The 26873-nt window shown below is 42.5% G+C and overlaps 1 protein-coding gene across 2 annotated transcripts; it reads left to right on the top strand.

Annotated features, from left to right (window-relative positions):
• Nucleotides 1-812: 812 nt before the first annotated feature.
• On the top strand, nucleotides 813-26368 carry nbr1a (NBR1 autophagy cargo receptor a). 2 transcript variants are annotated; one of them, XM_069185557.1, is made up of 21 exons: nucleotides 813-1267; nucleotides 4997-5059; nucleotides 5490-5508; nucleotides 5973-5995; nucleotides 7575-7775; nucleotides 8510-8587; nucleotides 9173-9387; nucleotides 10388-10519; nucleotides 11219-11422; nucleotides 11852-12011; nucleotides 12366-12629; nucleotides 12849-12989; nucleotides 13339-13414; nucleotides 14311-14421; nucleotides 16260-16418; nucleotides 17200-17346; nucleotides 17972-18437; nucleotides 19380-19474; nucleotides 21309-21387; nucleotides 21766-21865; nucleotides 22468-26368. In XM_069185557.1, exons 1-21 carry the CDS (start codon nucleotides 1166-1168, stop codon nucleotides 22642-22644), a joined length of 3012 nt encoding a protein of 1003 aa, XP_069041658.1. In that variant the 5' UTR covers nucleotides 813-1165; the 3' UTR covers nucleotides 22645-26368. The 2 variants fall into 2 exon arrangements, with proteins under 2 accessions (XP_069041658.1, XP_069041659.1); XM_069185558.1 differs by having other exon boundaries at nucleotides 815-1267; nucleotides 18041-18437.
• Nucleotides 26369-26873: the final 505 nt, after the last annotated feature.

The raw sequence follows: 26873 nt of genomic DNA, 5'->3' as shown, positions 1-26873 counted from the left end.
ACCCTTCTTCATTCCGTTTTAAGTTTTTATTAATATTGTTGGTCTGGGTGGATCACCTCTAGAAAAACTGCAGTGCAGAATTGGATGGGGAAAATTTGTGCCTCTCCAAAGGTGGATGCAATCTATTGCACAGACCCTCAGCTGATAGAAAATCACCTTGTTTTTGTCAGACAAGTGTCTCTGTCAAAACTGCTGGGGTCTGTAGAGCACCTCCCATCCCCAGACTGAGACCGTGCACTGATGGACAGGGAGCGGTCTCACCCACCTCCCGACCAAACACAAATTTGTGCCTCTTCAAAAATACCTCATATCTATTCTACAGACCCTCAGCTTATAGAAAATCGCCATGGTCTTGTCAGATAAGTGTCTTTGCTAAAGTTGCTGGGGTTTATAAGACCGTAAAGTACGGGCCTTGTGTAGAATCACGTGATCCGCAGAGCACCATATTACCAGCAGTTGGTTATCATTCTCTTGTCTTTATTTATTTATGCATAAACAATAACAACAAATACAATACAAACAAGCGTACATATAACATTTTACGACAAAAACATCGTCAGGGGGTACATATTACAAAATAAATTCAAATTATGAAAAACGTTTAATCTTTCTCTTATGTCCATCCAGGGTTAGAATCACAGGTATCTGTGTAATCTGCATTGTCATGAAACATTTGAAAGAAACTATAATTAGCATCTGCAAATACAAATATAACTGATTTACAGAATATGACATGTATTGCGATATGTTGTAAATCAGTATACGCCTTTAAAGCAATGTAGCTTAACATCTGCTACAGCAGATGAATGAATAGGTATCGTTAACTTATATTCATAGGAAAAACACAATTTGGCATCATCATGGTCAGAAGCGGGAGCCTAAAATGATATAAAGAAACACCTGTCAAACCCAGCGCGATCCACTCGTCTCTCCCGGTTTGAGAGTGCGCATGTACCCTCTTGATGACGTCGGGCGACTTCCTGTCACGTGGGGGCCCGTGTTTACCGCAGATGTAAACAGAAACTGTGGGGAGAAGAGCTTCGTGGCCGAGCTCCGGAGGCAGGCGAGAAGCTGGCTTGTAAAAGAAGAAGACCGTGCCATCGAGTAGATCGCGCTGCTTCTTTGTTGGATGACCTTTGCAGACTTGCACATCTGACAGACGGCCATGGACTCCCCCGTGAGCTTGAAGGCGCATTTTAAGGGACGGGCGGAGAGCCTGCTGGTGTCGGACTCGGAGAGGACGCGCTGGGAGGCGGTGGAAGTGGCGGTGAGCCTCCGGCGCGGCGGTCGGACCTCGGCGTCGGCCTCCCCCCCCCCCAGACACGGCCCTTCTCGAAGTTTCTCCTCAGTTTAAAATCCTGCTTTGCTTCCGTTTCAGGGCCAGTTTGAAATTCCGACGCGCTGTGTATGCGTACGGGCGATAATAGGATTTCCGTGCCGTGCGTGATGTCAGACATTAGAAACGTCATAAATCGTAATCGCAACGAGTAGCCCTTATATCCAATTAATAAAGACCTGGCTCATTCTTTTACACACACTGTACTGTGTTGGTAGCAAAACTATCAATACAGGAGTCATAAAAGAGTCGTGAATGACTGCCCGAGGTTCTGTGCGTGAACTGGGAAAATACCACAAATATGTTTACCTTAACAATCGAAATCATAAATTACAATTAGTTCAAATCTACTTGGAAAACAACCTTATCTGTTATGAACGCTGGGTAGGAGGGCTGCCTTGTTTGCTCCTACAGATCGGCGCCGTTTTAATTTTTTTTTTAAGAATACTTATGTCATATAAAGAGGAGAAATGTTTCTGACAGGTTTGTGGGGCATTGAAGAAACACTGTGTTAAAGGTCACGAAGGCATGACCTTTCGATACCGGAACAAAACGGAGACATTGTATTATTTTCCTGCAGGCGAGTGAGTCATCCGCGGTGACGCAGCATGTCCTTAATGCTTACAGTCGAGATGGAAACCACTCGCATCTGTTCTCCTCGCCCTTACGGAGAGATCAAACAAACAGCCCATAGTAATCAGGAACAGTTTGGAAATGCACATATCCACCCGCGGTGCCCCCATCAGAGTAGAAAGTGAGAAAAAAGAAGACTCGTCCCGTGTAAATGTTGTTTTAGATGGTCCGGCCACCTGCCCGAAAACCATTTTGCATTCTTTGGCGTTTTATTGTGAATACTGTATCTGGCTTGGGACAGCTCTTTCAGAGCACAACATCCCTACATAGGTTCACAGTACATATTGCATGTTAGTCAACATACAATAGGATGACTAAAAACAACAGCTCTTTTCCATTAAAGCTACAGAAAGACAGCGGATCAGTTGCAGCGACCTGAAAGCGCCGTTACAGCTGGAGTACAGGCCGGTGTTGGCACGCAGCTCCATGAACTAGTCCTTGAGACCAGTGGCAACGAATCTGGCCGCTGAAATGAGCCCGCAGCTCCGTACTGAACTTGGTCTCAGTTGCAACAGCTGCTGCCCTCTAGAGCTCACTGAGCAGGGAAATCGCCTCTTCGCATGGCTTAACTTTAAACGAATTAACAGCGTACTAAGCGGAACTTGGGGTCACATTAGAACCTTCTCGAATATAGTGGAAATATCGTCACTAAGTAATGAATTTATGCGTCCGTGGCTTTTTGTTAATTTAATATTATCCTAATATTTAACTAAAATCGCCTTTCAGACACACCGCAATTATCCATAATGAAGTTAATTAGTAAACGTGTTTATTAATAAAAGTGTAATTTATTTATAATGAAGTTTAATGCTGTATTACAGCAAATGTATAGAGCCCTTAGTATGCGATTGTGACTTTTCAGATGTCCCGGGAAGTGGACATAGCTGAAAGTAAATACATCTTTAAATTGGGTGTAAATTTCAGATGTGTTCTGTCTGCAATGGTATAAATGTATCTCAATACATAAAATTAAAATAGCAACGTGTTCGCTTATTAGTCTGTCGGATCTCCGTAGGAATCTTATCTCATCAATGGGAATAAAAGCGGCTATAATACAAGTTCAAACTGAAACCCGCAACTACTGTTCTCGTTTGTTTCGTTCCCTTATCTGCTATATTTTTAACATAAACGCCGTTCTAGAATTTAAAATAACATTACATTGCCAGGGACATTCAAATATAACTATGGCCTATATGTTAATTTACTGATTAGAGTGAGTGCACGTTCTCCCCACGTCCAGGTGGGTTTCCTCGGGGTGCAACAGTTATCGCCCACAGTCCAAAGACATGCTGGTAGATTAACTGTCCTTAGTTAGAGAGTGTGCGTGTCTGTCTGTCTGTGTGTGTGTGTGCCCTGTGACAAAGTTGTCTCCTGCCCAGGGTGCACCCTGCCTCGTGCTTGTTGCTTGCTGGGAGAGGCTCCAGCTCCCCTGCGACCCTAAATTGGATGAAGTGGTAAAAAAAATGGACTGATAGAATCAACTGCATGGGATACAGCAGTAACAATATTAACAACAGCTTGTTTTAGAGAAGCAGGGCGATTGTTAATAAACTTGCCTAGCAGCTACCCCGTTAAGCAAGCATGACGAGCCTTTTCCAAGTGCTTATGTAAAACAGTGGCAGAGGAATTTTCTGTAATTAAATTTGCCAAATTCTCTTGTGGTGTGGGTAAAACGCCAGTGACAGCTTTCTGTGCATGCCTTCCCCACATGATAAGGGCATTAGTATAGTTGCTCTCTTATCTTGGGTCTGAAAATTAGAACGGAAGGCTTAGTGAAGCATAAAATGTTCTTTTTAATTAATTGAAACGGCTTTCCTGAGCCCCATGACATGCAATTCAATGTGGTTCTCTAGAGGAAGAGGAAAAAACCCCAATAGTTTCAACACAGCAGATTAGAGCTCATGTTTTGCCCCACCTAATTACATGATACTTTGGCTTATCACCACCTTCTCATGAAAACGTTCCTCATCTTAGCCAGGTTTGAGAAGCCCTAAGTTGTGGCTTTCATGTTTAAAGAATAGAATGCCTAAAACGGAACTATGGTGGGATGTTTTTTTTAACTTTTAAAGACATCTAAGGCATTAAGGCTTATTTGTTCAGAAAGGGCTGTATTTTTTGTGTGCTCATTCTCTCAGCTGGACTAAGGTCTGTGCCACACATGCTTTATGCAGCAGCTTTGCAATCCTGTAAACTCAAATGCATGCCTCCTTAACAAAAAAGAAACCTGACAGCAATAAAAGTAAGACTAGAGGATGCCATTGGGTTTGACTCTCTCATTTGATCGTTAGCTGCTGAATTGAATTGAGCATCTTGCCCAGGTGCGTCTTAAATGATCTCAGGTTGATCACTTAGCTTCACCGCCATTGCCAAGTTGTTTGTTCTGAAGCAGACACCCACAACTTATCGTGTAAAGGCGTGTCTCCAATTTGCGGTTATAAATTAACTTATTTTTCTCCACGTGTCAGCAGCATTATAAGATTTATATGTTAAGCAAGGCTGGGGCCGTGTCAAGGCTATAGGAGACCTCTAAAGTGAACCAGGCTGCTCCTGTATGTGGTATTTCCACACTAGTGCTACAAATTGCCCTTTAGCTGAGATATTAAACCAATATCCTGACTACTTGGTCTTTAAAGACCCTATGGAACTATTAGAGGTTTTAACCCGGTCTCCTAAGTAAACTCCACTTTGGGCTTGTGCGATTTGGTGTCTCTCCTTTTGCCCCTTAATTGATATGATGAAGAATTTGTCACTTGTTCATGAGATCCACGTGACACTCAGGTGGATGGTGCACTTCACCACTGGATGAAGTGATTCCTCTTTCATTGTATGTGTGACCAACTTCACAAGTACAAGCAGTTATTTATTATTGTAACTTGCGTCCTTGTGGTTTCTTAATTGTGTTGACTGGATTGACATTTTCAAGATGCATACCAAGTAAAATGCAGTGCAGAGAGGGTTGTAACTTGGCTTTGTTTCAGCTGTCAGGCAGCTGTCTAAAGGAAATAAAATGTTGATTCTTTATTGCAGGTGAAACATTCTTTTCGGTTAAGCGATGTGCAAATAAAATACTTAGATGAGGACAATGAAGAGGTAAGACAAGTTTTTATATTTTTTTTAACTAAAATGCATACATTCCCAGTGATGCACAGTGTTTGAAAACCTTTAACAGCATAGACAAGATTGAGCATAAAACCTGTTTCTTAGTCCATTATGCTTAGAATATAGCACATTTCTGTATTCATTTCAGTTCAAAAGCACGTGACATATAATTTGCTTATTTAATTTTTTGCAAAAATAGGGGCTATGAATATTTTAGATAACTTTGAAATAGTTTTAAATACTGTGAATGATTTATTACAATTTCCATAATTAAGTTAATTTAAAATAGGCAGAGTTGTTCTATGTGTTTGGTGTGTGTGAAATGCATAATGTGAATAGATTTGTGTGTAAAGACAAGCAGCTTAATAAAAGTAAGTTTTAACCATCTTTCTTCCTTTCTTCTGCTCTCCTGGCATTTCAGGTTTCAATTAACAGTCAGGGTAAGTCATCTGACCTAATAATGGTGCTGTTCTTTTGGAAGAACAAACTATCATGTTTGGTAGCTTGTTATTCACAAATTACCTTTCAACTGAATCATATTTTTATTTCTTAAACTTTTTTTATTAATTATTATATCTTTTTAAGATCACATAATAACTTCCTTATTATTCCTCAGAGGAGAATCCTGTGATTACTCTTCTTCTGTTTTTGTACCAGTGGTGTCACATATGTCGGTCTACATTTTGTGTTAATTCAGTGTGTGCTTGTTATACACTGTAATGTAAATGTATTGATTTTTCATGTAGCTCTTTTTACCTAGGCTATCATTTCCTGTTATAACAGCGTCTTGAGTTTAACAGCATTGACTTCTTTTAAAAGACAAAAGTTTGATTTAGATTTCCTATAAGACAAAGCGGTAGGCTACTATCTTAGTCACTAAAATGTTTTTTTGTCTTTTTTACAGAGGAGTATGAAGAAGCTTTAAAGGTACCTTTTCTTATCATTGTAACCCTAGACCAATAGGTGGCACTAATGTTTCTCAACAAATATAATCTCAATTTGGAAACCTAGGAAAGCTCTCCTATAGTGTTGGGCTTTGAGAAAGCCACAGCCATGCACCAAATAGAAAGAACAAATAAATGATTTATTGTTTACAAAGAAATTGTAAGTTTTTCTCCTTGATCAGCTATGAATTAAAAAGCTGACAGACAAGTGTGAGAGGTTCAGACCAGGAGAGGTGTCCTCGTGTATTTTTGGCCGTCTGAGAGCTGGATTGACAGGGGGCCTCGGAGAGCTGTTGGAGATCATTGAAAATGCAGCTGCTGAAGTAACCCAGTAGCAGGTTTGACAGTCTCAGCTGACCTGCCACTAGAAGCCATTGAGGCCGCAGTCACCTGTATACAGGTTCTCTTTGGGTGAATTAGTTAGTTAATTGGGGTGAGTGGCACATTCTCATATGGGTGTTAATTAGTGTCAACCTCTCATATAAAGGTAGGTTGTGGGTTTCTTTTGTGTGTACTGCGGACCTTAATGGAAATCAATCCTTATTTAAACTGTTTTTTTTCCTTGTCATTGTGGTTTATCCATGTGTTCAGGCCTCAAGCCACTACCTGATGAGAGGCTGGGCTGTCACACCTGTCTAACTCATTTGGTTTTTAAGTAATGCACAGGCTGGGATTGAAGCTGGGATCAATTACTTGGCAGACAGCTATGCTAGCCCACAGTATATCGCTGCTCACACAACCTATGGTCACATACAATCCTTCTTGCGGTTTAGAGGCTGGCAATCAGTTGTTGTTACTGTGACACATTCAGCTCTTCCTATGGTGGGAATCTGGCCTTTCAAGTTGCCTCTGTTAGTTTGGGTCTTTGTTACTGTGACCCATGAAATGACTGTGCTCGTCTAAATGGAAGTACTGTGAGAGTTACACATTTTTACCCTGGCAAAGTCTTTCATCAGTTACAGAGTAGAAACTGGTGTAATTATTGAATTGACAAAGGAATGAATAGCTAAAATATTTTTCCAGATGACATTTCAAGGCAATGCATTCAAATAAATGAACCAGTAACAAAAAGGCACTGCACCCTGTTTAGATTTAATTGCCTGTAAACTTTGTTGATCTGTGGCTGATTTCCTGGTTGAGGCTGGTGTGACCTTGCTGCACATGCTATAAAAATAAAAAGTGCTTTTTTTCCACTGGGGAAATGTGAGCTCTGGCTTTAAAAATGCTTCGTCTGCAAAGCAGTCAGTGTGCGTGCAAAACAAATTACGCAGTAGCTGGAATAAAAAGCCTGAATCACCATCTGTTCTGTGAACTTTTAAGATTGATTATGTTCTTTGCAGAGGAAGAAGCATGGAAGTGATTTTGTTACCAAAGAAAGAAAACATTGGACGATTATTCAAAAGACTCTTATCTCAAGATCTAGTAACCGTTTTTAGTTCTTGAGTGTTCATTATTTCTTAGAGTCGTGACGGTTCAATATAGTATATGTTAAGTCTTCATATGCTGGAAAAAAATGAAAAAAATACATTTTTATTAAGCACTCTGCACTCTTGCATCCACAGAGTGCGAAGAAGCAGGGGAACCGGCTGCGCGTGAACGTGTATGAAGTGAAGGGGTCCTCTGGAACGGGGGAGCGAGAGAGGGGAGGTGGGAAGAGAGACCACGACGTGATCACGACAGGCGTCAAGCCCATGATGCACTGCTCCGCTCCGGCCAAGCCTGTCAGCCAGAATGTGCCAGCAGCCAGTCCAGTCAAGGAAACGGTAACCGAGAAAGGGCTTGTGGCTTTATTCCACTGGCAGACCTGCCTGTGCACTATCCATTGGCATGGTAGAGTATGAGGCACTGTTGTGCAGTGGGGTTAGATAAAATCAAAGTGAAAATAAGCAAGTGAAGGAATGGAGACAAAGACAAAAAGGCAGAGCAGATTTTTCACAAGTGTTTGTTGTAATCCATTGCAACAGAGGTGGACTTGATTGGAAGTTGCTTTAAGCTTCTGAGAGCTGGGTTACCTTTGCATTATAATCATACTCCAAAGTACAATGTCAAACCTTTTGGTATTATTGCAACAGAAATAAGAGGTGTTCACATCAGGTAATTAATCTTCAGCGTGTATATTTTTGGGTGGCACAATGATTAACATTGCTGACTCACAGTGCCGGGGCCCTGGATTCAGTTAAAGACCTGCGGTGCCGTCTGTGTGTAGTCTGTAAGTTTCCCCTGTGTTTGTGTAGCTTTCCTCCCACAATCCAAAGACATGCTTGTGGGTTCATTGGCTTCTGGGAAAATTGGCCTTGGTTGAGTGTGTGCCTGTCTTTGGTTGTGTCTGTGTGTGCCCTCCAGTGGACTGGCATCCTGTCCAGGGTGTATCCTGCCTTTGCTTGCTGGGACAGACTCTTTCTCCCCTGCGAACCTAAAGTGGATGAAGCAGTTAGAAAATGGATGGATGGGTGTTTTTCTTACAGTAGGAAGTGAATACTTCTTTCTTTGTCTGCAGTTGGTGATAAAGGAAGTCAAGGTGAACCGAGAGAATGATCAGGCTCCTCCAGCATGGTTTACATCTTACATGGAAAAGGTATGCATGTGAGCAATCCATGCATGTTTATACGGCTAATAATCCATGTAGGTTGTATTGTGTTGGCTAAGGCTGCCTTTGCACTAGTTCATGTAATTGATTATAAGGTAATTTTTGCATTATCGAATATGCAGATGGGGCCTCAACTGAAATTTATATTATAATCAGTTTTTATGACAATATGTGCAACAGGTGCCATCACACTTTAGTGAACAGAAAAAACGCATGTAAATTAATTGTTCTGATTGACATTTGTCATCAGCAGGATTGATCCAGGATTGTACTCCCTAGTCTTTAGCTGCATTGTTGGTCACATCAGATTAGGCATATTCAGATAGTTTCTCGGTTGAGAAGCCTTGCTCTGGATTGGCATAGATTCATCCCAACACCCAGACCCAGATGTGACTCAAGGAATCGCAAAGCAGCGGTTTTAACCACTGGGCCAGTGTGCAAATAATAAAATATCTACCTGCTGAAAACTGGAAAAATCCTTTGTAATTCAACAAAATGGGACATCATTGGCAGGGAGTGAATCCTTCTGCAAGGCACTGTAAATGCCCCACTGAATTCCTGCCTTGTCTGTAGTTCAAGGATCAGCTGGTAAAGGAAGCCGTGGAGCGGATTTGCCAGGATTTCTCCGAGAGGTTCTGCATTCAGAAGGTATCGCAGCCATCGTCCGAGGAGCCAGGCAGTGTGGCTGCCCAGGTCCAAGAAGTCAGCTCCACAGCTGCAGACAGACCCAAGCTCCCTGCCTGCCAGAGCTGCCAGGCCCAGACACAGCGGGGCAGCTACCTTTGCAGGTCAGGGCTCTCTCTCTCTTGCAGACCTCTTGCTTGCTTCTGTGGCCCAGAGGCCACCTGGTGGCTTGCAGCACAGTTTTGTAGAAATTTGTCATGTGGCAGTATTCCACCCACAGGCCATTGTTGTAAAGGTGCGTTTTCAACTGCTTAAGATGCATTAATCCATTATAAACAGAAGTTGTATATGATGTTAATGTGATGATACGTTTCACAGTTATGCAAACCACAGGGTTAAATGTGACGCCGTTCAGTTGTGCACTGTTTTACCCATTTTAATGTGTACTTATTATTTAAAATGACATGTCTAGATAAACAGCAGGGCTTCAATGTGCTGATTAAAACAATGTGTTTTCATGTTCAAATTCTGTTTGTGCTGTTAAGTGTTATCAGATTTGTACTGTAGTTGGCCAAGCAGTTGATAAGCTACTTTATACTTTTTGATACATTAATTTGAGTGTTTCTGTTATTGAATACTGTTGCAACTATTCCAAAAAATATATAAGCCAATATCCTAAATTAAGCAGGTTTAGTCAAAACAACCCCAAATGTTTTAATAAAGAAGAGAGTTGAGTAATTTGTTGTCAGAAACCACAGGATATTGCATTCTTACAATTAACTAAAATCTCTATCATACCAGCACAGAAAATAACTCTAAAGTCCATGCTGGCATTTTCATGGATCAGAATTCCCTATTGCTATTTTTTCAACAGCCTATGTTGCGGCTGCTTTTGCCAGGTCTCAAGAGGAAAAACATTTGGCATAGGTCTTCCTCACTGCTGCTACCTGAGCTTTGAGCTACCGTTAGTGGGGAAAAAAGCAGTTGCTCTACATGAGCAACTAAACAGAATTCCCCTGTCTCTCCACTGCCTTTCTTTTTTGATGGGGAAACCAGCCCTTTTGATTTGCATGTGATAGCTTGGAAACCAAAAGTACCATTTTATTTGTGATGCTTACTTAGACATTCTTCATTGAGCTGCATGATTGTTTTATTTCCTAACAGTGTGTGCCCATCCTATACTCTGTGTGAGCAGTGCAGCTATGGGCATGACCCCACCCATTCCTTAGTAAAAATCAGGACACTTGTCCCTCCACTGTTTGATTGTGGGACATCGGTCACAGGGGAAAGTGGAAGGTAAGAAGTACTTTCATGTGGATGAGTTTGCCAAGAATTGCAGTCCTATTATCTAAATGAATAGAAGGGGGTTGGAAAAATGAATTATTGCCAGACTTGAAGTTAATGAGGGTTAACTAAATGTAACCAGAATCTATAAGATAACTTGGGAAAGTTTTCCCATTATTGTTTGACCTTAGTGTTGAAGTGTTTGTTTTGCTTTAAGTAATATTTCTCAACATGAAACAAAGCACAGCAATATCCAAAACAAAACTGAACTAAGGCGACGAATCTGGGATTTAATGGCCAGTGTCAGTATGCAAAACCTAAGAGTCTGGCCTAAGCGGATTTCAAAATGGGCTGGCTAAGAACATGAAAACAGCTCCAAGTGAAAACTGATCATTGCATTGCATTTTTTATGCCGGTGTTTTAAATACCAGATATCAACATATGAAAAATCTTACGCATGCAGAACATGGGGAAAAAGTGGGAAAATTGAACAATATTAAAATAAAATGGACTGAAATGTAAGACTGCAGCTCATGTGGTAACAGTTGTTTGTGATCCAATCTGTGACCTTTAGCTCTGTTTGCACTTAGTGCACTTAGTGCTGATTGCCAGCAAAGCCTCATAGCAACCCCTGGGCAGTGAACTTGCTCATCCTCTGAATCTGCCGCTGGGTTATTGTTTACATGCACCCGGACGCTGTGTTTGTTTCAGGTTGCAGAAGCGGATCGACAAGAGCTTCAGGAAGGCTGAAAAGCAGAGGCTGAAGGCGGAGAAGAGGCAGCTGAAGGCCGAAGTGCGCGAGATCAAGAAGCAGCTGCGCATGGAGAGGCGGAGCGCGCAGTGGAGCGCCGCCGGCGAGGGGGCCGCGGACCCCGTGCTGCTGCAGCCGAGAGGGACGGTGGCCAGCGGCGCCCAGTGAGGATCCGTGTGCTCGTGTGTCGGAAATGACGCTCAGGGGCTCGGGCTGACCTGATAGGCCTTTCCTCCCGTTTACTTCTGTGGTAATGGGGATCTGGCCTGGAAACCACTTTTAAAGGGGTCTTTGTGTTTGCGAGGAAAGAAATGCAGAGTGACATGTGACACAGCTGTTTTGACAGCTGCCAGCAAATACAAGCAGAAGGCATGCAGGTCTCCAGTCAGAAATGTGCTCTGAAGCACAATCCGTTCACAAGAAATGCAGTATTTTTCTATCCGAAGCAGTCCCTTCTGGTGCCTATAACCAAACAACTTTCCCGCTTTCCTGTGCGTTCTTTTGCATTAGTTTAGTGTGATTAATTTTATATGTAAGACCTGGATCGAAGTAGGCGGCATTAAACTAGAAATGGTCCCGTCTTGTTTGAATAGGAGTCCAAAGCAGTCCTGTGCCCCCATGGTGCCCACCATGACAGCTGTGTTCCTGGATGAGAACCTGCCTGATGGGACACGCCTCCAGCCCGGTACCAAGTTCATCAAGTACTGGAGGATGAAGAACACTGGCACTGTCAGCTGGACTGTGGAAACCAAGGTGCTCGGGCAGATCGCTTTACCTGGCTTTACCTGATGAGGAGATAACTCCTTCTGGCTTGTTTCTTTAATGGATAGTCCGGTTGTTTCTTTCTGGATCATTTATTACGTGCCCCCTAATTTTCACATTTCATGTTAAGTTGTAGCTGCTGTAAAAATCCTGAGGATGTTGTATTCCTTACTTTCTCTTTCCAGTACCCTATGGGTACTTGCATGAGGAAAGCTGTCGTCCCCGAGTTGCTCCCTGACTCATTGCTGGGGTCACCATGCCAGATCAGGATGCGTGTTTGTGACGCGGAGCCCTTACCGGGGTTCAGCTAAGTAAGTGTGTGAAATGCTGCTTTGTTTTCTGCAGCTGAAGTTCATGTGGGGGAACCTGGATCTGGCCACAGGGGAGAAGAAGGAGGTGGTGGTGCCGTTTCTGCAACCGGGCCAGGTGGGCGTGGTGTGTGTGGAGTTTGTGGCTCCAGGCCAGGAGGGCACCTACACCTCGCACTGGCGCTTGGCCCACCGGGGGGAGCAGTTCGGGCCCAGGGTGTGGTGCAGCATTGTGGTGGACCCCCTCACCGCCGAGTACTGTGCTGAAGGACAAGACCCAGCACTTTGTAGCAAGCCAGAGGCAAGTTTCCTCTTGGACATCTTCGTCCATATGATACTTAACTCTGAAATGTGCCCGTGCGTGGCACTGTACCAGCTTTCGCTGCCCTTTGGGTACTGTTCCCATCACCCTCCTGTTCCGTGCTGTGAAACAGTGCTCTTGTGAGACTGCTGTTTTCCTAAGATATGCACACTTCTGAGGAAACCTGGTTGGCTCATTTTTCTAAAATTATTTTTGCAGGAGAGAGAACTTTGCAGTGAAGTGGCGCAGCCCCACTCTTCGGAAAAAGAGGAAGAGACTCCTGTCACACCTAGGAACTTCAAAATTCCTTCTCCAGACAGGGAGTATTACATCCCATCGGTGGATCTGCTCACAGCACAGGTGACAGGGGGGCTTCCCAGCATCTTCATTTTACAGCATGAAAAGAAAATACTCAGGGTTATTCCTGAGCAGCTGCACACCTGTCTATAAGGAGTAAAGTCAGTTTAAAGGTGGTCTAAAGTGTAAGAAGGATGATTTTCATGCAGTACGGAATGTGAAAGTTCTTTGAAGCAGCATCTCCCTGATCTAGACTTGAGCACATTAAGTGCTGCATATACTGTATATTTGAATAGAAATCTGATGGTGTTAGCAATAGTAGCAATTAAACTGAAATGTTTTTTAATGGGTAATCATGAACACTGAAGAGAATTGCCCAACAAAAGTTTGTGTGATACATTCTGTTTCTTAGGACCTGCTATCCTTTGAACTTCTGGATATTAACATTGTCCAGGAGCTGGAGAGAGTGCCTCACAACACACCAGTTGGTAAGACTGCTGAAGAGCTCGAATTAAATCGCCATTACCACACTGTCCTCAGGATTTCATGCAGTAGATCTTTTGGTCTTGTATTGAATATAAGTATCTCTAATCCTAAATAAAGAGACAATTAGGCATCCTGAAGTAAGAATAGTGTTACATACATTGAAATGGTTCTGCGCCTTTTTACGCTCTGACATTAAATATGCCACCAAATCCACAGCATTTAAGAGAGCCTTTCCTCTGGTAAACACTTCCTGTGTGTGATCAGTGCAGTATGGCCAATATTACAGAGTGCAGCCTGCATAAACCAAGTCATAATGAAGGATAAGAAATCTGTCAGCTGTGATAAAAAGGCACAGTTGTACAAAATGACGATTTTTTTAATTCTGGTTGTACCCCAACCTCATGGGGGAGATAAAGACAAAGCCGTTACAGAACAAAACAGAACATGCACAAAAAACCAAAGAGAAAGGAAAAACGAGGAAAAAACATACAAGGAACACAAAACATCACATTGTCTCGGCTACGGCAGTGAGAGAATCTGAGTGCAGCTGAGCTGCGGACATTTCTGGAAGCACAGCATCATCTACAGTAAACGTGTTTACCGAGCAGAATAACTAATATGCTATTTTCAATGTTAATTCAGTATAATGAGGTATTCTTTGGTCTTCACACATCCAGTTTTATGGGAAGATCCATGCAGGGGATGGCCAGTGAAATATTCACTGCCAGTGCCGAGTTGCCATTCAGAGAGCAGTGCTTTGTGCAAGTTCATCCAACGAGATGAGGGAAAGTCAGTGAAAGGCATCAGAGTCTTATTCGGTTGTGTGCTTCCTTCCCCCGGCTGGAAGGCGTTGCGCGTAGCCGCTGGCGAGTCGTGAGATTGTGTGTGTCTGCCGCAGACATGACTCCCTGCATGTCCCCCCTGCCCTGCGACGGGCCCCTGCTGGAGAAGCCAGGCCTGGGCCTCATCGAGGAGGAGGCGGAGGGCTCTGCGCTGAAGCCGCTGCTTGGTAAGCCTGTCTGCTGCACCACGGGGTCTCCTCCGCCACGGGGCCCTGCCTGGCCCTTTCCCACCCTTCGCCGAAAGAGCACCCATAGGGGGACTGAAGCACCAGGCTGGTGTGCGGGCCCTTTGTTCGCATTACAAGTGGAAATCAAGTCTTTGCTTCACTTCTTTTTCTCATGCAGGGTTTCGCTGCATGCTCTGTCTGTCTCTGACTGTAAAACGTCCACTCTCATGTGGCGCAGAGCAATTGGAATAGAGAATAAATTAAGGTGATGTCGGCAACATAACTTATTTCTTCATGCCCACTTTTCGGCTTGTTTCATCTATTTGAGGTATTTGTTGCTTTGAAAATTAATGTCAATAAGGCCCCATACCTACTCCATGATGGGGTTGGTTAATGTCACAGTGGAGAGACTGTGTCTTGATGTGTTTGATTGCTGTTTGCAGGTGTGAAAGTGGAGCCAGCAGGCTTCATCATAGCTGCATACGCGTTTCTCTTCTCTTCTCATTTCCTGATTATAGTGCAAAACCTCAATCTTAAACTGGTTTTAGCTGGCAGCTACTGTGATATGACCGGTGAGACAGAGAAGCTGTTCAGAGAAGCAGCACTAAGGAAAAAGCAAAAACATGTAATAGTCCTGGGTTTGTTACAGAATTAACCAAAACTGTACAAGATGTTAAAAAAAAACTCCAAAAAGAGTTATACATAATTGAAGACTGGGCAAGCACCTGGCAAGTAACATTTAAAGTAAACAATTGTAGATGACTGCATGTAGCAAAAACATGAATGTAAAATTGATATGAAATAGGAAATCCAGAATCTTGTAAGAATCTTGTAATCTTGTAAAAAGCAAAACTTTCTATAGGAAGAATACCTGGTGAATCTAATTGTTATGCAAATTATGCAACACTCTAGTAAGATATCACCGTAATGCAAAACAGTCCCAGCTTAGACCCAGCCAGAGACATCCCTGATTTGGGCACCACGGTATGTCTTGTTCTGACTTGTTCTTGTTCTGCTAAAGGCATTGAATTGAACTTGATGAAGTCAACTCAATGGACTTCTCCAAAGCCAGCACTGAAACCCGAACTAGAGGGCCAGAGGGGAAGGAAAGTGTGATTAGAACCAAGGCCAGGAAACACATTTTTCCCCACAGTGGGTTGTTCCTGTCTGAAAGCTGCCCAGGCTTCTCTCCAGAGATGTCTGGATGAGATCTTTGGATCACTCAGCTGCCACTGAGCAAGCTGGATGGGCTATAGGAGCTTGTCTCACCTATAACCTCTCTTTTGTTGTGGGTTAGTTTTGTGTGCTGTACTTATCTCGCCAGTTCCCTTATTGTGAAGCCATGAAACTGAACTTGGTGTTTCTCCCACAAGATTCACTAATATTGTTCACTAATATTGCGTCATGGTTTAATAGACCTTCTCCATTGTACTGTATAAGGAAGAAAGAGATAATACTGTTAAGACCTCAGTTTTAACTGAGAAAACAGGCTCTAGTTCAAGGACTGGGACATTGTGGTTCAGATACATAGATGTTCGCACTCAGGAAAAAAATAAAATAAGAATTTTGATGTGGATGGATGTTTTGACATTCTGTTATATAAAGTATACATCCCACATGAGACAAAAAATCTGTTTAGCCTAAAAGAAGGCTGATCTGCTCATGTCCACTGAGGCAGTGCCTCTGTTGCCTTTTGGAATCTAGGCTCCTTATTTCCGTAGATCTTGGGCATGTTTTGTAAAAAAAAAATAAAGGTGCTATAAATGAGTCTTTCAGTGTGTCGCCAGCTTTGCCCTCACCTCATGTGCCTGACTGTGCTGGTTGCCCTGTGATTTCAGGAGTGCCCCTTGAGGCGGGGAGCGGGCCGGCCCAGGAGGAGGGGGAAGAGGACATCAGTGGGACGCAGTTCGTGTGCGAGACGGTGATTCGCTCTCTGACCCTGGAGGAGGCTCCCGACCACACCCCCCCGAGGAGGAACAAGCCCGACAGTCAGAGGAGTAAGAGCTGTGTACAGAGAGGGGGAAAAGGCTTCATGTCATCCTCATTGTTGCCTCATTGAGTTCCACAGGTAGATTCGCTCCAAGGCATGATCACAGTGGAATGTGTTGTCTTGGAAGGTGGGATAGTACAAGGGATCTTTTTCTGAACAATATGTAACATTAAAGGGTACTACAGTGGCACAATGATTGGCATTGCTGCTGTGGCCCTGGGTTCAATTCCAGACCCTGGGGGCTATCGGCATGGAGTTTGTATGTTATCCCCATGTTCACATGGCTTTCCTCCAGGTGCTCTGGTTTCCTTCCATGGTTGAGAGACATACTGGTAGGTTAATTGGCGTCTGGGAGTATTGGTCCGGTTGTGAGTGAGTGTCCTGTCAAGGGTGCATCCTGCCTTGCGCCTGTCGCTTGCTGGGTTAGAAAATGGATGGATGCTTGTAACACTAAATAACAACATCTTGTTATCTAGAGCACTATTACTGTTATATCAGTTGTATCTGCTTGTCAAATTATTTAAGGTTTTAGATTACATCAATCAAATACAATTAAACATGTTCTTGTAATGTGGTATTGGAAGTGTCGTTATCCTCACAAGTAAATTCAGCACCTAACCCATCTGATCACACGTGCTTAGGAATAGAAGTTACAACCCAATTTGCAGTTTCTTATGGTGTCATATGCATTACATGATTACATTGTGACCCCGTGTTTTGGGGTCATTGTCACAGTAGCCTGTTCCAGGCGATCTGTCAGTCAACAGGCTCATCTCGTTTTCTTGCAGCTTGCTTACAGGGGCAGGAGATCGTCTCTTCTGGCGGAAGTCCTGGAGATGAGCCCAGTGAGAGGAGACCGCTGTTGAGTGCGTTCTCTGAAGGGAAGTGTGCCAGAGAGCAGGTCCAGCCTGCACAAGAAAGCCTCAGACGTCCAGGTGTGCAAAGCCCAGCTCCCTGTGCAATTATTGTCTCATTTCAGACCTTGGAAGCATATCACTCCTATACTTAAGTCTTTATCTGGATTACCTAAAAATCACGAACTCAATACAAGACCTTGTTACCCACTATTAAGGATTAAAATAATCTGTCTCCATCATTTAACTCAGAATTCCTTCACGTCTGCACTGCCTCCTGTAGGCTCCCTTCATCTGGGGCTGGTCCTTTTCTCACTGTACCCAGGACTTAATCTCAGACATTTGGTGACCCTCCCTTTTCTGTCACATTTCTGTCCCTTTCCTATTGAAAGCTCTTCATCTGACTCTTTGAGAGACAAAGTCTTTGCCTCTATTCAAATCTAAACTCAAACCTCACCTTTTTACTAGGGCAAATGTTGGATTGCCCTACATTCTATCCTGTATGTTCATGTTTCATTTTTTCTTTTCACCTTTTCTTTTTTTTTGGTACTTTTTTATTCTTAATCACTATGCACAGCATCCTTGGTTTGGAAAGGCCCTTTATTAATAAAAGTTATTATTTCAGAGTTTATAGCTGGTATTTAATTCTGTAAGAGATGTATCTTTAAAGAGAAGTTATCTTTCTGCTCCTCTGATGGAATATTAGTGACCCACAGCATGGTCCACGCAGATGTCATTGAAGGAGTCGGTGACTGTGTTTCTCCGCTGCCTCCAGAGGAGTGCGAGGAGTCGGATATCGAGAGCGTCCACGCGGGCTCTGGCTCGGAGCGAGAGGGGGATGAGGAGATGGCCCAGGACGATCAGGACGAGGTGCAGAGCCAGGGCTCCTCTGCCTCTGAGGATTACATCATCATCCTGCCGGACTGCTTCGACACCAGCCGGCCGCTGGGGGAGTCCATGTACAGCTCGGCCCTGTCCCAGCCCGGCACTGAGGCCAGCAGCATGGAGACGGACTCGGCGCCGGAGCAGTCGGAGCTCGGCGCTCCCGAGGGGCAGAGGGCGGCCGCGGTCCCGGGACACAGCGTGAACGACATGCTGTGTGCCTCCCAGACCCTGGATGCTGTGCCGCTCACCCCTGAGGTGGTGCCCACCCCGGCCACACTGCAGCCCAGGTACAGGCACAGCCTGGATTGCATCGCTCTGCAGCTGCATTGGTTTGAGTGCAGAGGCAGAGCGCTGCAGTTACACCTGTGTGCTTGCTCATACGTGGACTTTGCACCGTGCTGACGCCTTTCTTCCTGATCAGTCCTTTTGCTGCAGGCGATCTGGATTCCATGCTCTGCACTAAATTGCATTGATTTTATTTTTGACATTTGTCAGGTATTCTTGGGTGGCGCAATGGCTAGCATTGCTGCCTCACAGCGTTGGGGCCCTGGGGTGCTGTCTGCGTGGAGTTTGTATATTCTCCACTTGTTTGTGTGGGTTTCCTTTCCTCTGGGTGCTCGGGTTTCCTCTCACAGTAGAAGACGTACTGGTAGATTAATTAGCTTCTTGGAAAATTGGCCCTGGTGTGAGTGTGTGCTTGTCTGTGTGCCCGTGTGCTGTGTGCCCAGTGGTGGACTGCTTGCCGGGATTGGCCTTAGCTCCCCCACAGGGATTTTACTGTGCAGTTCAGTGCAGTTTTGAAATGGGTTTATTTTAAGAAGGCCCTCAGAGAGAGAGAGAAACACCAGCACATGCTCTCTAACTCCCCTCTGAGACATGAGTACCACTAATGCAGACTTGAACAGTCTTTTATTTGACCATAAGTGTTGCATTTAGAGCACGATCACAACCTTTTAAATACAGAATGTGAAAGTGCTTAGTGAATGTCACTTTGTTAGACAGCTTCGTAAGGATTCCACACGACAGCTGGTTTGCCTTTTTAAATGCTGATATAGTATCAGTTTCTCAGATGTTTGCTTGTACTTGTAGATTTAATTTTAGCTTTTGAAGACAAGGTTGTATATTTCTTTGCTTGCATTAATGCCCCTGAAATACCACAGTCTAATGGCTTTGTATCATTGTAGTGGCTTGTGGCTCTCATGCTGGAATGAACTTGTTTGCATTTCCAGGGAAGAGAGCAACACCTGGAACCAAGACCGGAGTGAGATGGAAGCACTGCGTGCCGGTGAGCGTTCTCCACCTCCACAAGAAGACATGATTGAAGGTAAGCCCTGGGCCCTGCCTGTTTCTGGAATTCATGACTGATGTTTGAAACTGTATGCATATTTCTGACCATTTACCTACAGTGCCTATAGAAGGTCTATGAGAGCATGATTAATATGTTCCCCTGGATAACAGTAGCCATGCTAAAGGGCACTGAGATTTCCAATTCCTCTGGTGCATCCTGGGGCTGTTGGAGCCCTCTGGTGTGTGTATGGGAACACATTCTTCGTGATCCCATTTTTGTGTGTACAAACCTCCTCAGTGCTCTGTTCTGATCATGCTTGCATTTTTACAAGCACCCTGCTGCAAATGTTGGACCATAAGAACAGTTAAAAATGAGTGTGTGAGTGAGTTTAAGTGATGTTTTTTGCAAAGCTTTCCGGTAGCCAACAGATGCAGTTAGGTCTGAGTTCTAATCACGCGCCTCTCCCTGTCAGACTCGCATGCCAGAGTAGTGTTTGTAGGGAAGTACATTGGCACTGTAGTCATAAGATGATTGCTTTTATCCTGCTCAAGCATTTCACAATCACTGAAATTGTTCGTGAGTCCATACCACAGAGCAGTAAGTAAGGGTGAGAACAGGCACGCACCATAGATTTTGAAATAGATTGGAAATTTTAAAAATAATTTAAAAAATGAGCATGCAGTATTACACAGGACAGGTTATATGTGCTGAGATTTAAGAGATTTGCTTGCTTGCTTTGGTCATATACAGCCAGCACATTGTAATTGCCACTTTGTAATGTTTTCTAATCACACTAAATAAACAAAAGCATTAGTCTGAAAGCAGAGGCACAGTGATAAAAGGATAATAAACTCCATGTCATTAAACAATTTTGGTAATACTCTTCAGCATGTGCTACTCTTGTTTTATAGCACAACGAAGATATAGCCTAAGAAGCGATCACTGTTAATCACTTCTGCCTCCCTGAATCTGACAGGGGAGTGTACAGAATGTGCTCTGTCCTCACTGGGCAGGAAGATTCTCAGTCAATGCTTTGGTGGATCTGGAGGGGAAAAAATACAGATAAAGAAAGGAATACAATTGTGACTTAAGTCCTGAAATCATGCCAATTATATTTCTACAGGTTATCTTATTAATTGGATGCAGGCAGCAAGGTTATTTTTTGGTGTTTAAGATGTCCCATATACCTAAGCAGATATCTGTGCGTGTTTCATATCTGCGTGTGGAAGTAAGCAGATAAACCAGTCTGAAGGCTTGTGTGGTGGGGAAGGAAATGTGGTTTTATTGCTCTTTCAAAAGATAGAAGGCTGGAAACCACCAGAAGACCGTGTGGTTTACTTTAAGCACGAATAAAATGTACTGGGTCCTGCTGATCGTTAAGTGGGGTGTATATTTACTTTCAGTATAGGCTTTCAGTAAAGTAAAAGTTGTAGTTAAAAGGATATTGATTTAACAGAAGCATGATTCAGTTTGGTGGCTTACAAATTTATTAGGGCTACAGTCAACTGTGCATGGAAAATGTAAGATCTTACTTGACTGTAGTTGAATGAATTCCTGTTCCTGTGTCATTTCCACATGCCTCTGAGTACTTATTGCATAATGTTTGGTTCATGCAAAAGCATATTAAGATGCTCATTATCCCATACTTTATTCCAAATAAGCATTTTATTGTTTTTTTGTAGAGTCATCACTAATGTGTGCAACTTTTAAGGCTGCTACAAAAACCTGCTCATGCCTTCCTTATGTCCTTAAGAAGCAACTAGGTTTCATTCTGCACAGGTTTTAAAATTGCTGTATTCTGAAATTGCATCTGTTCAACTTAGATGTTAGGTCACACTTCAATCTTACTTTAAAAATGTTCCCCCTCTAGTTTCCAGTCCTGTGCAAAGCCAGCCAGCGGTTGTCACTGGAAGTTTAACCTCAAGACAAGACTGTATCCAAGATGACAGGTAGTGTCTTTTCATATGTTTATTGCAAATAAGGAGATAAACTCAGGTGACCGCAGTGCTGTGACATTATAAGAAACTATTTAGTATTTCTTCATTTTTCTTCAAAATTTCATTTTGGCACAGCTGGCAAGATTTTTCTATAATGCAGCCTTCTTGTCGTGTTTATATTCACTGCAGCAAAAATAGAATTTAAAGCATCTTATTATTCTTGTTTAGCAAGCTTTCTTAGGACAGGCCTTTGCTACAAGCAAAGGTGCAGCAAAATCATCCTGTAATGAGATTTGTGTAGGTCTGTTAACGTTAAGCCTTTTAAAATATTTCAGCTGCCTCGTGCACTGGTGTGAGAGCTTTGAGAGTCGAGACTTGCTTTCTCCACAGATCCCAGGGAGGAATAGCAGGTGGTCTGGTAAAGGGAGCCCTGTTAGTAGCTGCCTCTGCCTACAAAGCCCTGTTCACGGGACAGCCAGTCCCAGCACAGGTGAGCCTGCGTCACTGCGCCACACTCACCGACACCTCACAGGGTTCTGGGTCCGAGGGTTACACTGAGAAGAGCCTCCATTGAGGGCTGCAGTCTCACTGGTAATGGCACAGCCTGATTGCAACATAGCTGCTCATTTTTATCAGTGCTGCTGATGGCTAGTGCTTTTTGACAGTATAGAGGCCACTAGTGTCCAATACAGAAATCATGCTTCTCCTCATTGGTTAAGTCAGTGCTTGGTTCAGTTCAGTAATTCAGAGCAGGACTGGAATAAGAGTCATTCATCTTGGTAGCTTTGTGGGACCAGGATTGGTGACCCACCGGGTTTGGCAGCTCTCAAAAAATGCATAGATATGTCTGCTGAGTCTGCCGGATGATCTCCACTTAAATTATAGCCTTTTTTATGTCAAAAGCACGTTTTGATGAGGGTGATTCTGCTAGCGCAGGAATCCAATGGGGAAAACTGCCACAGCTTGCAGAGCAAGCTCCCCCCGATGCATTTCAGAGAGGAGCTGCAGCAGGTGCCGTGCGTGGGATCGTTTCAAGCAGACTTCACTGCCACCCGAATTTCAAATGCGCTTTCTTGGGTTGTGTTGGCACAGCCTCCTGCGGATTCCGCCAGCCAGCAGGCCGCCATGATGGAGGTCCTGCTGGAGATGGGCTTCGGGGACAGGCAGCTGAACCAGCGGCTGCTGAAGAAGCACAACTACAACCTGCTGGACGTGGTGAACGAGCTGGTGCAGATGACCGACAACGACTGGTACTCCACCCGCTACTGACGGCACCCAGAGGGCCTTGGGGAGATGGCACGCTTTGTTTGACCATAGTACAGGTCCCAGCCACAAATACTGTAACTGCCTGCCTGCGAAGCGAATGGCAGATTTTTGTCCCGTGCTGTATGGTGGGGCTTCCTTCTCTTTGAACTTTAGGTTTTGAAGACCAGAATGGGAGATCATAAGAGTACCACAGACTGCTGCCACAGCAAAGATTTTTTTTTTCTTAACATGCCAAGCTGCATAGTTAAAGCAGATGCCCCTTAGTAGCTGGTTCAGCTAGGACACCATTTCTCATGCAACACAGAGCCTAGCATAAACGTGGCAGGGAAGATAAGATCATAACATGCTTCAGCAATGGGCAGGTCTGTTTTTTACCTTTAGTTTAACAGTGAATCCGCCAGTCCCGACGTCTTCTAAAACATCAGTGTTGCAGTCATGGAAACAGCTTTGCTTGCTAGAATTATGACTGCTTGATAAGAAAATGAGACCACAGTCTTCTTCATTCCTGCGAATGTAATCCTGCTTAAATGCGTTTTATTCTTGTTCTTTCTCATTAAAACCAAGAGTCAGGAGATATACTTTCTTAGCCTACTATTTAACATTGGAGAGTAAATCCTTGCTGGGCGTTTTAAGAGTATACTAAACCTCCGGCTGAACTTTACAGGTTATGAGAAGTCTGTAGTTTCTGTCTGACAATGTGACTAACAAAAGCCAGCACTAAGCAGACATGTTTTATGTACAGTTCTTAAATATTGGGTGTAGTGATACTTTGTTTCAAAAGTATGCATGATTATTTGTATGGCAGTTGAAACTGGTAACTAGCTTTCTGCACAGGTTTAAGCAAACAGCACAATAGGGATCACACAGCACTCTGACCTTCACACTAATGTTCGTCCTGAAATTCGTGACGTTTCTCACTTTAGATGGGCCAAAACAACTGCTTGTAGTAGATATTGTAAAATATTTTTCGTGCTTTTCGAATAACATTCCCATATTTTGTCTGTGTGATACATGAGAGGGGCAGCAGATTATATCTTTTGGTAAATGATGCATTGCTAATGGTGTGCTAATTAATGTCCAGATTATTTAACCCTCTGTGATATAGATCTCCTCTGAGCTTTTTCATTTTTTCCCGGAGTGTGTTTGTTAGGCATGAGCTTTCTTTACTTGTCCCAGAACATGTTCGTGATGGCAATGTCTGAGAGAATGATCACATTGCTTCAAAAGAGCTTGATTTATTTTGAAATTGGGAAGTTTTTTTTAATTATGATCTGAACAACACACTTTCTTTTCCCTTTCAAAAAGCTTGAATTGTGAAAAATATGTGGAATGTCACAAATGCTTTTTCGAATCTCTGTACAGAATACCAGACCTTGTATTTGCAGGTCTTTATTCAGTTTCAGGGGGATTAAGATCTACTACTTGAGTTGCAATCCAGTGAAGGAGACTCCCTGCCTGTCTCTTTCTTTGAAAGTTTCATTTCAGTGAGACTGAGTGTGAAGAATAGTACCTTCCAGGAATTGATGAGTCACATGTAATGTTTTATGTTGCCTCATTACCCATGTGTTTCCTATAGTGTTGTCAACTCCTAGCCCAATTAAATTGAAAAAATGTAGCACCACATGCACAGGAGTATTCAGTGATGTGCACTGTAAATAACCAATATTTTTCTTTTTAAAGAAAAACGTTATTAAAACCCATCCAAGCAAGGATTTAGGAGGGCCCAGGAGGCTTTCTTCCTCGACTCTTTTGGATTACAGAACTTTTAACTTGGATGTAGTAGAGATATATTTTGTAAAAGGTCCTACTTCGTTTGAAAAATGGAGTGTGTAGTTATGAAAGTTAAACATATTTCTAAAATATGAGGTTTAACTGCTAATCAGATTTCTCCTCTAAATTAATGCCTGGACAGGCACTCAGCAGATTATATCTTGTTCAGTAATTAACTAATGAACAGAACTGAAAAAATCTTTGTATTAAGGGTTTTTAATCTATGCGTTGGATGATTCATAAGAAAAAATCTCAAATTTTATGTTCATGTATTTACTGCGAGCTTGATTTTGTGGTTAGAATTCTGTTTTGTTAGCTTAAGTGTTACATATATGCTCAGTGGGCAGTTTTCTTTTAAGGACATCAGAAAACTGTGACAATTAATATCTCAATCTCTCTATTTAAACAATTTAAATCATTCCTTAATCTTGTTGCATTGAAGGTTTTTCTTTTTCTTTAAATATTTAGCTTGCATTTTTTTCGTTCCTCTTAGGTTTCATTTCCTGAGCAAAAAGTTTCTCCTGAAAACTCCTTATTGCTTCTTTGGGGCATAAATTATTAGAACAGAATCAAATTCTTGGATAAGCACCTTTAACATTAAACCTTATAGGAGAGTTTGGCTTATTATTAAACATTACTTTTCTAGTTGATTACTATTATAGTGTTATAGCATTAGAGTGTTTTAGTTTAAATAAGCATAGTTAGGTTAAGGAATCGATTTTATTGAAGTAGCTTGTTACAGAATGGATACTACATTATCGTGCATTATTAACATTTGGCTAGTGGTATTATTTTTAGGAATACAGTTTGTAAATGGAAAGAAATGGCTGTGTTTGTAGGGGATAATTTCCAATCCACCCCCTCCCCAGTGTGAAATGTGAAACTAAGTAATGAGAGAATATGGGAAGTGTTTTAAGGAGATTCAAGCAGGGAGCTGTGTCAGAGTGTGTTGTCTGCCACGGAACAAGGAAAGTTAATTCCAGGCTGAAAAGCAGAAAACATTTCAGGTGTGAAGAAGGCTTGACACCCAAAACATCGTCTGTCTGCTTTTCAGCATGTGATGTAAGGTTTAGTTGATCCTTATTAAGCTAAACTACAGAAGGATCCACACTGTAGGACCTGTGAAAACCCCAGTGCTTGTTTTATACAGCACTATTTCGGTTCTTCTGCACAGATCTAAATTCAGACTTTGTGCGTTTCTGGTCTGGTACCCAATTTAACAATTGTTTACAAGTTAAAGCCTTCAGATAAAATACTTATTTTCAATTAAAATCAAACCTGCGATATCACAGTTCAGCTCTCACATGTCCCTGAGTCTCTTTTTTCCTCTTAATTGACTAGATAATTTAAGGCCTTGTTACTGTTTTCCAGATCTAAATGAACTGGGAATTTTGAAGACACTACATAATTGTGCTACCTATAAAATATTTAAAGTAGTTTGTTTATAAGCTGCAAATTGATACACTTATGGGATTGATTGAAGAGCAAAAAAATAATTTTCTGTTCAGTTAAATCAAAACCCAGGAAAGGAAACGTAAGCAGTGAAATGCTGGTGTTTCTTTAGTTGTGCCGGTTAAAAGGTTATAATCTTCATAATCATTAATAATATTAATCTGACTCTCTACACAACATGGGGTTAAAGAGAATTTGCTCTGATGTTAATTAACTGAAGCAATTGAAGTATTTCTGTAGCACTAATCTATGAGGACAAAGGTATCTGTTGTTGTTTAAAGAAACTGAGTGAAACAAATGATTTACATACCCTTGTAGGGAGTGGTTGGGCTGGACTTTTTCTTCATCTGACCTCTTAGTTTGCATGATATACTGAGGATACTGCATAGGAAAACTGCATTTATGCTATTTCTTTGTTCCATAGGATAAGCACTTTAAAAATACACAAAATGTGATGTAAAAATATTTGTTGCCTACATGATTTAATAAAAGTTCATTAATGCAATGCAATCTCCAGTGTGCTTTTTTCAAGTTTTCTTTTACAGGTGTACGTAGTACTGACTTTAGGAAACGACTGCATTTGGTATGCTTTTATCTGATTTTGTTCCTTGATTTAAAAGTTTACATCCACTTCAGTTTTCTTCATTGCTGATTTATTAGTTATGGTGTCCTTCAAGTAAAAGAAGTCTGGATTATACTGCCAGAATTAAAGACTGTGCTTGGGCATTTCGACATTTTGTGTCTGAGTCTGTGTTATATGATCAGGATACTACTACAGTACAGGGTGAACTAACCTGCTAGTCTGCCTGTCTTTTAGCAAGTAACTAATTCTGCAAATAACTTTGTGGTGTATGATGTGATACATGTGGACTTACAGAAATGTAAGTACTGCTTGCAAGACTCATCTTCCAAATTAAAGCTGCAAGAATCCAAGTTAATGTCTGCACATGTACAAAGAAGTTGTGTAAAAGGGGTTATTGATAATGGCAGCTACTTCAGATCGGAAGTCC

The sequence above is a fragment of the Lepisosteus oculatus genome, chromosome 28 (genome assembly GCF_040954835.1).
Source record: "Lepisosteus oculatus isolate fLepOcu1 chromosome 28, fLepOcu1.hap2, whole genome shotgun sequence".
NCBI classification, from domain to species: Eukaryota; Metazoa; Chordata; class Actinopteri; order Semionotiformes; family Lepisosteidae; genus Lepisosteus; species Lepisosteus oculatus.
Note: the sequence above shows the minus strand (reverse complement) of the source record. Positions and strands in the feature narration are given on the sequence as shown.

Excerpts from the sequence above, each read along its gene's own strand:
- nbr1a (XM_069185557.1), top strand. The coding sequence starts at position 1,166 with ATGGACTCCCCCGTGAGCTTGAAGGCGCATTTTAAGGGACGGGCGGAG. Across the intron at positions 1,268-4,996 it reads GGGAGGCGGTGGAAGTGGCG|GTGAAACATTCTTTTCGGTT; the intron begins GTGAGCCTCCGG and ends TCTTTATTGCAG. Across the intron at positions 9,388-10,387 it reads CGGGGCAGCTACCTTTGCAG|TGTGTGCCCATCCTATACTC; the intron begins GTCAGGGCTCTC and ends ATTTCCTAACAG.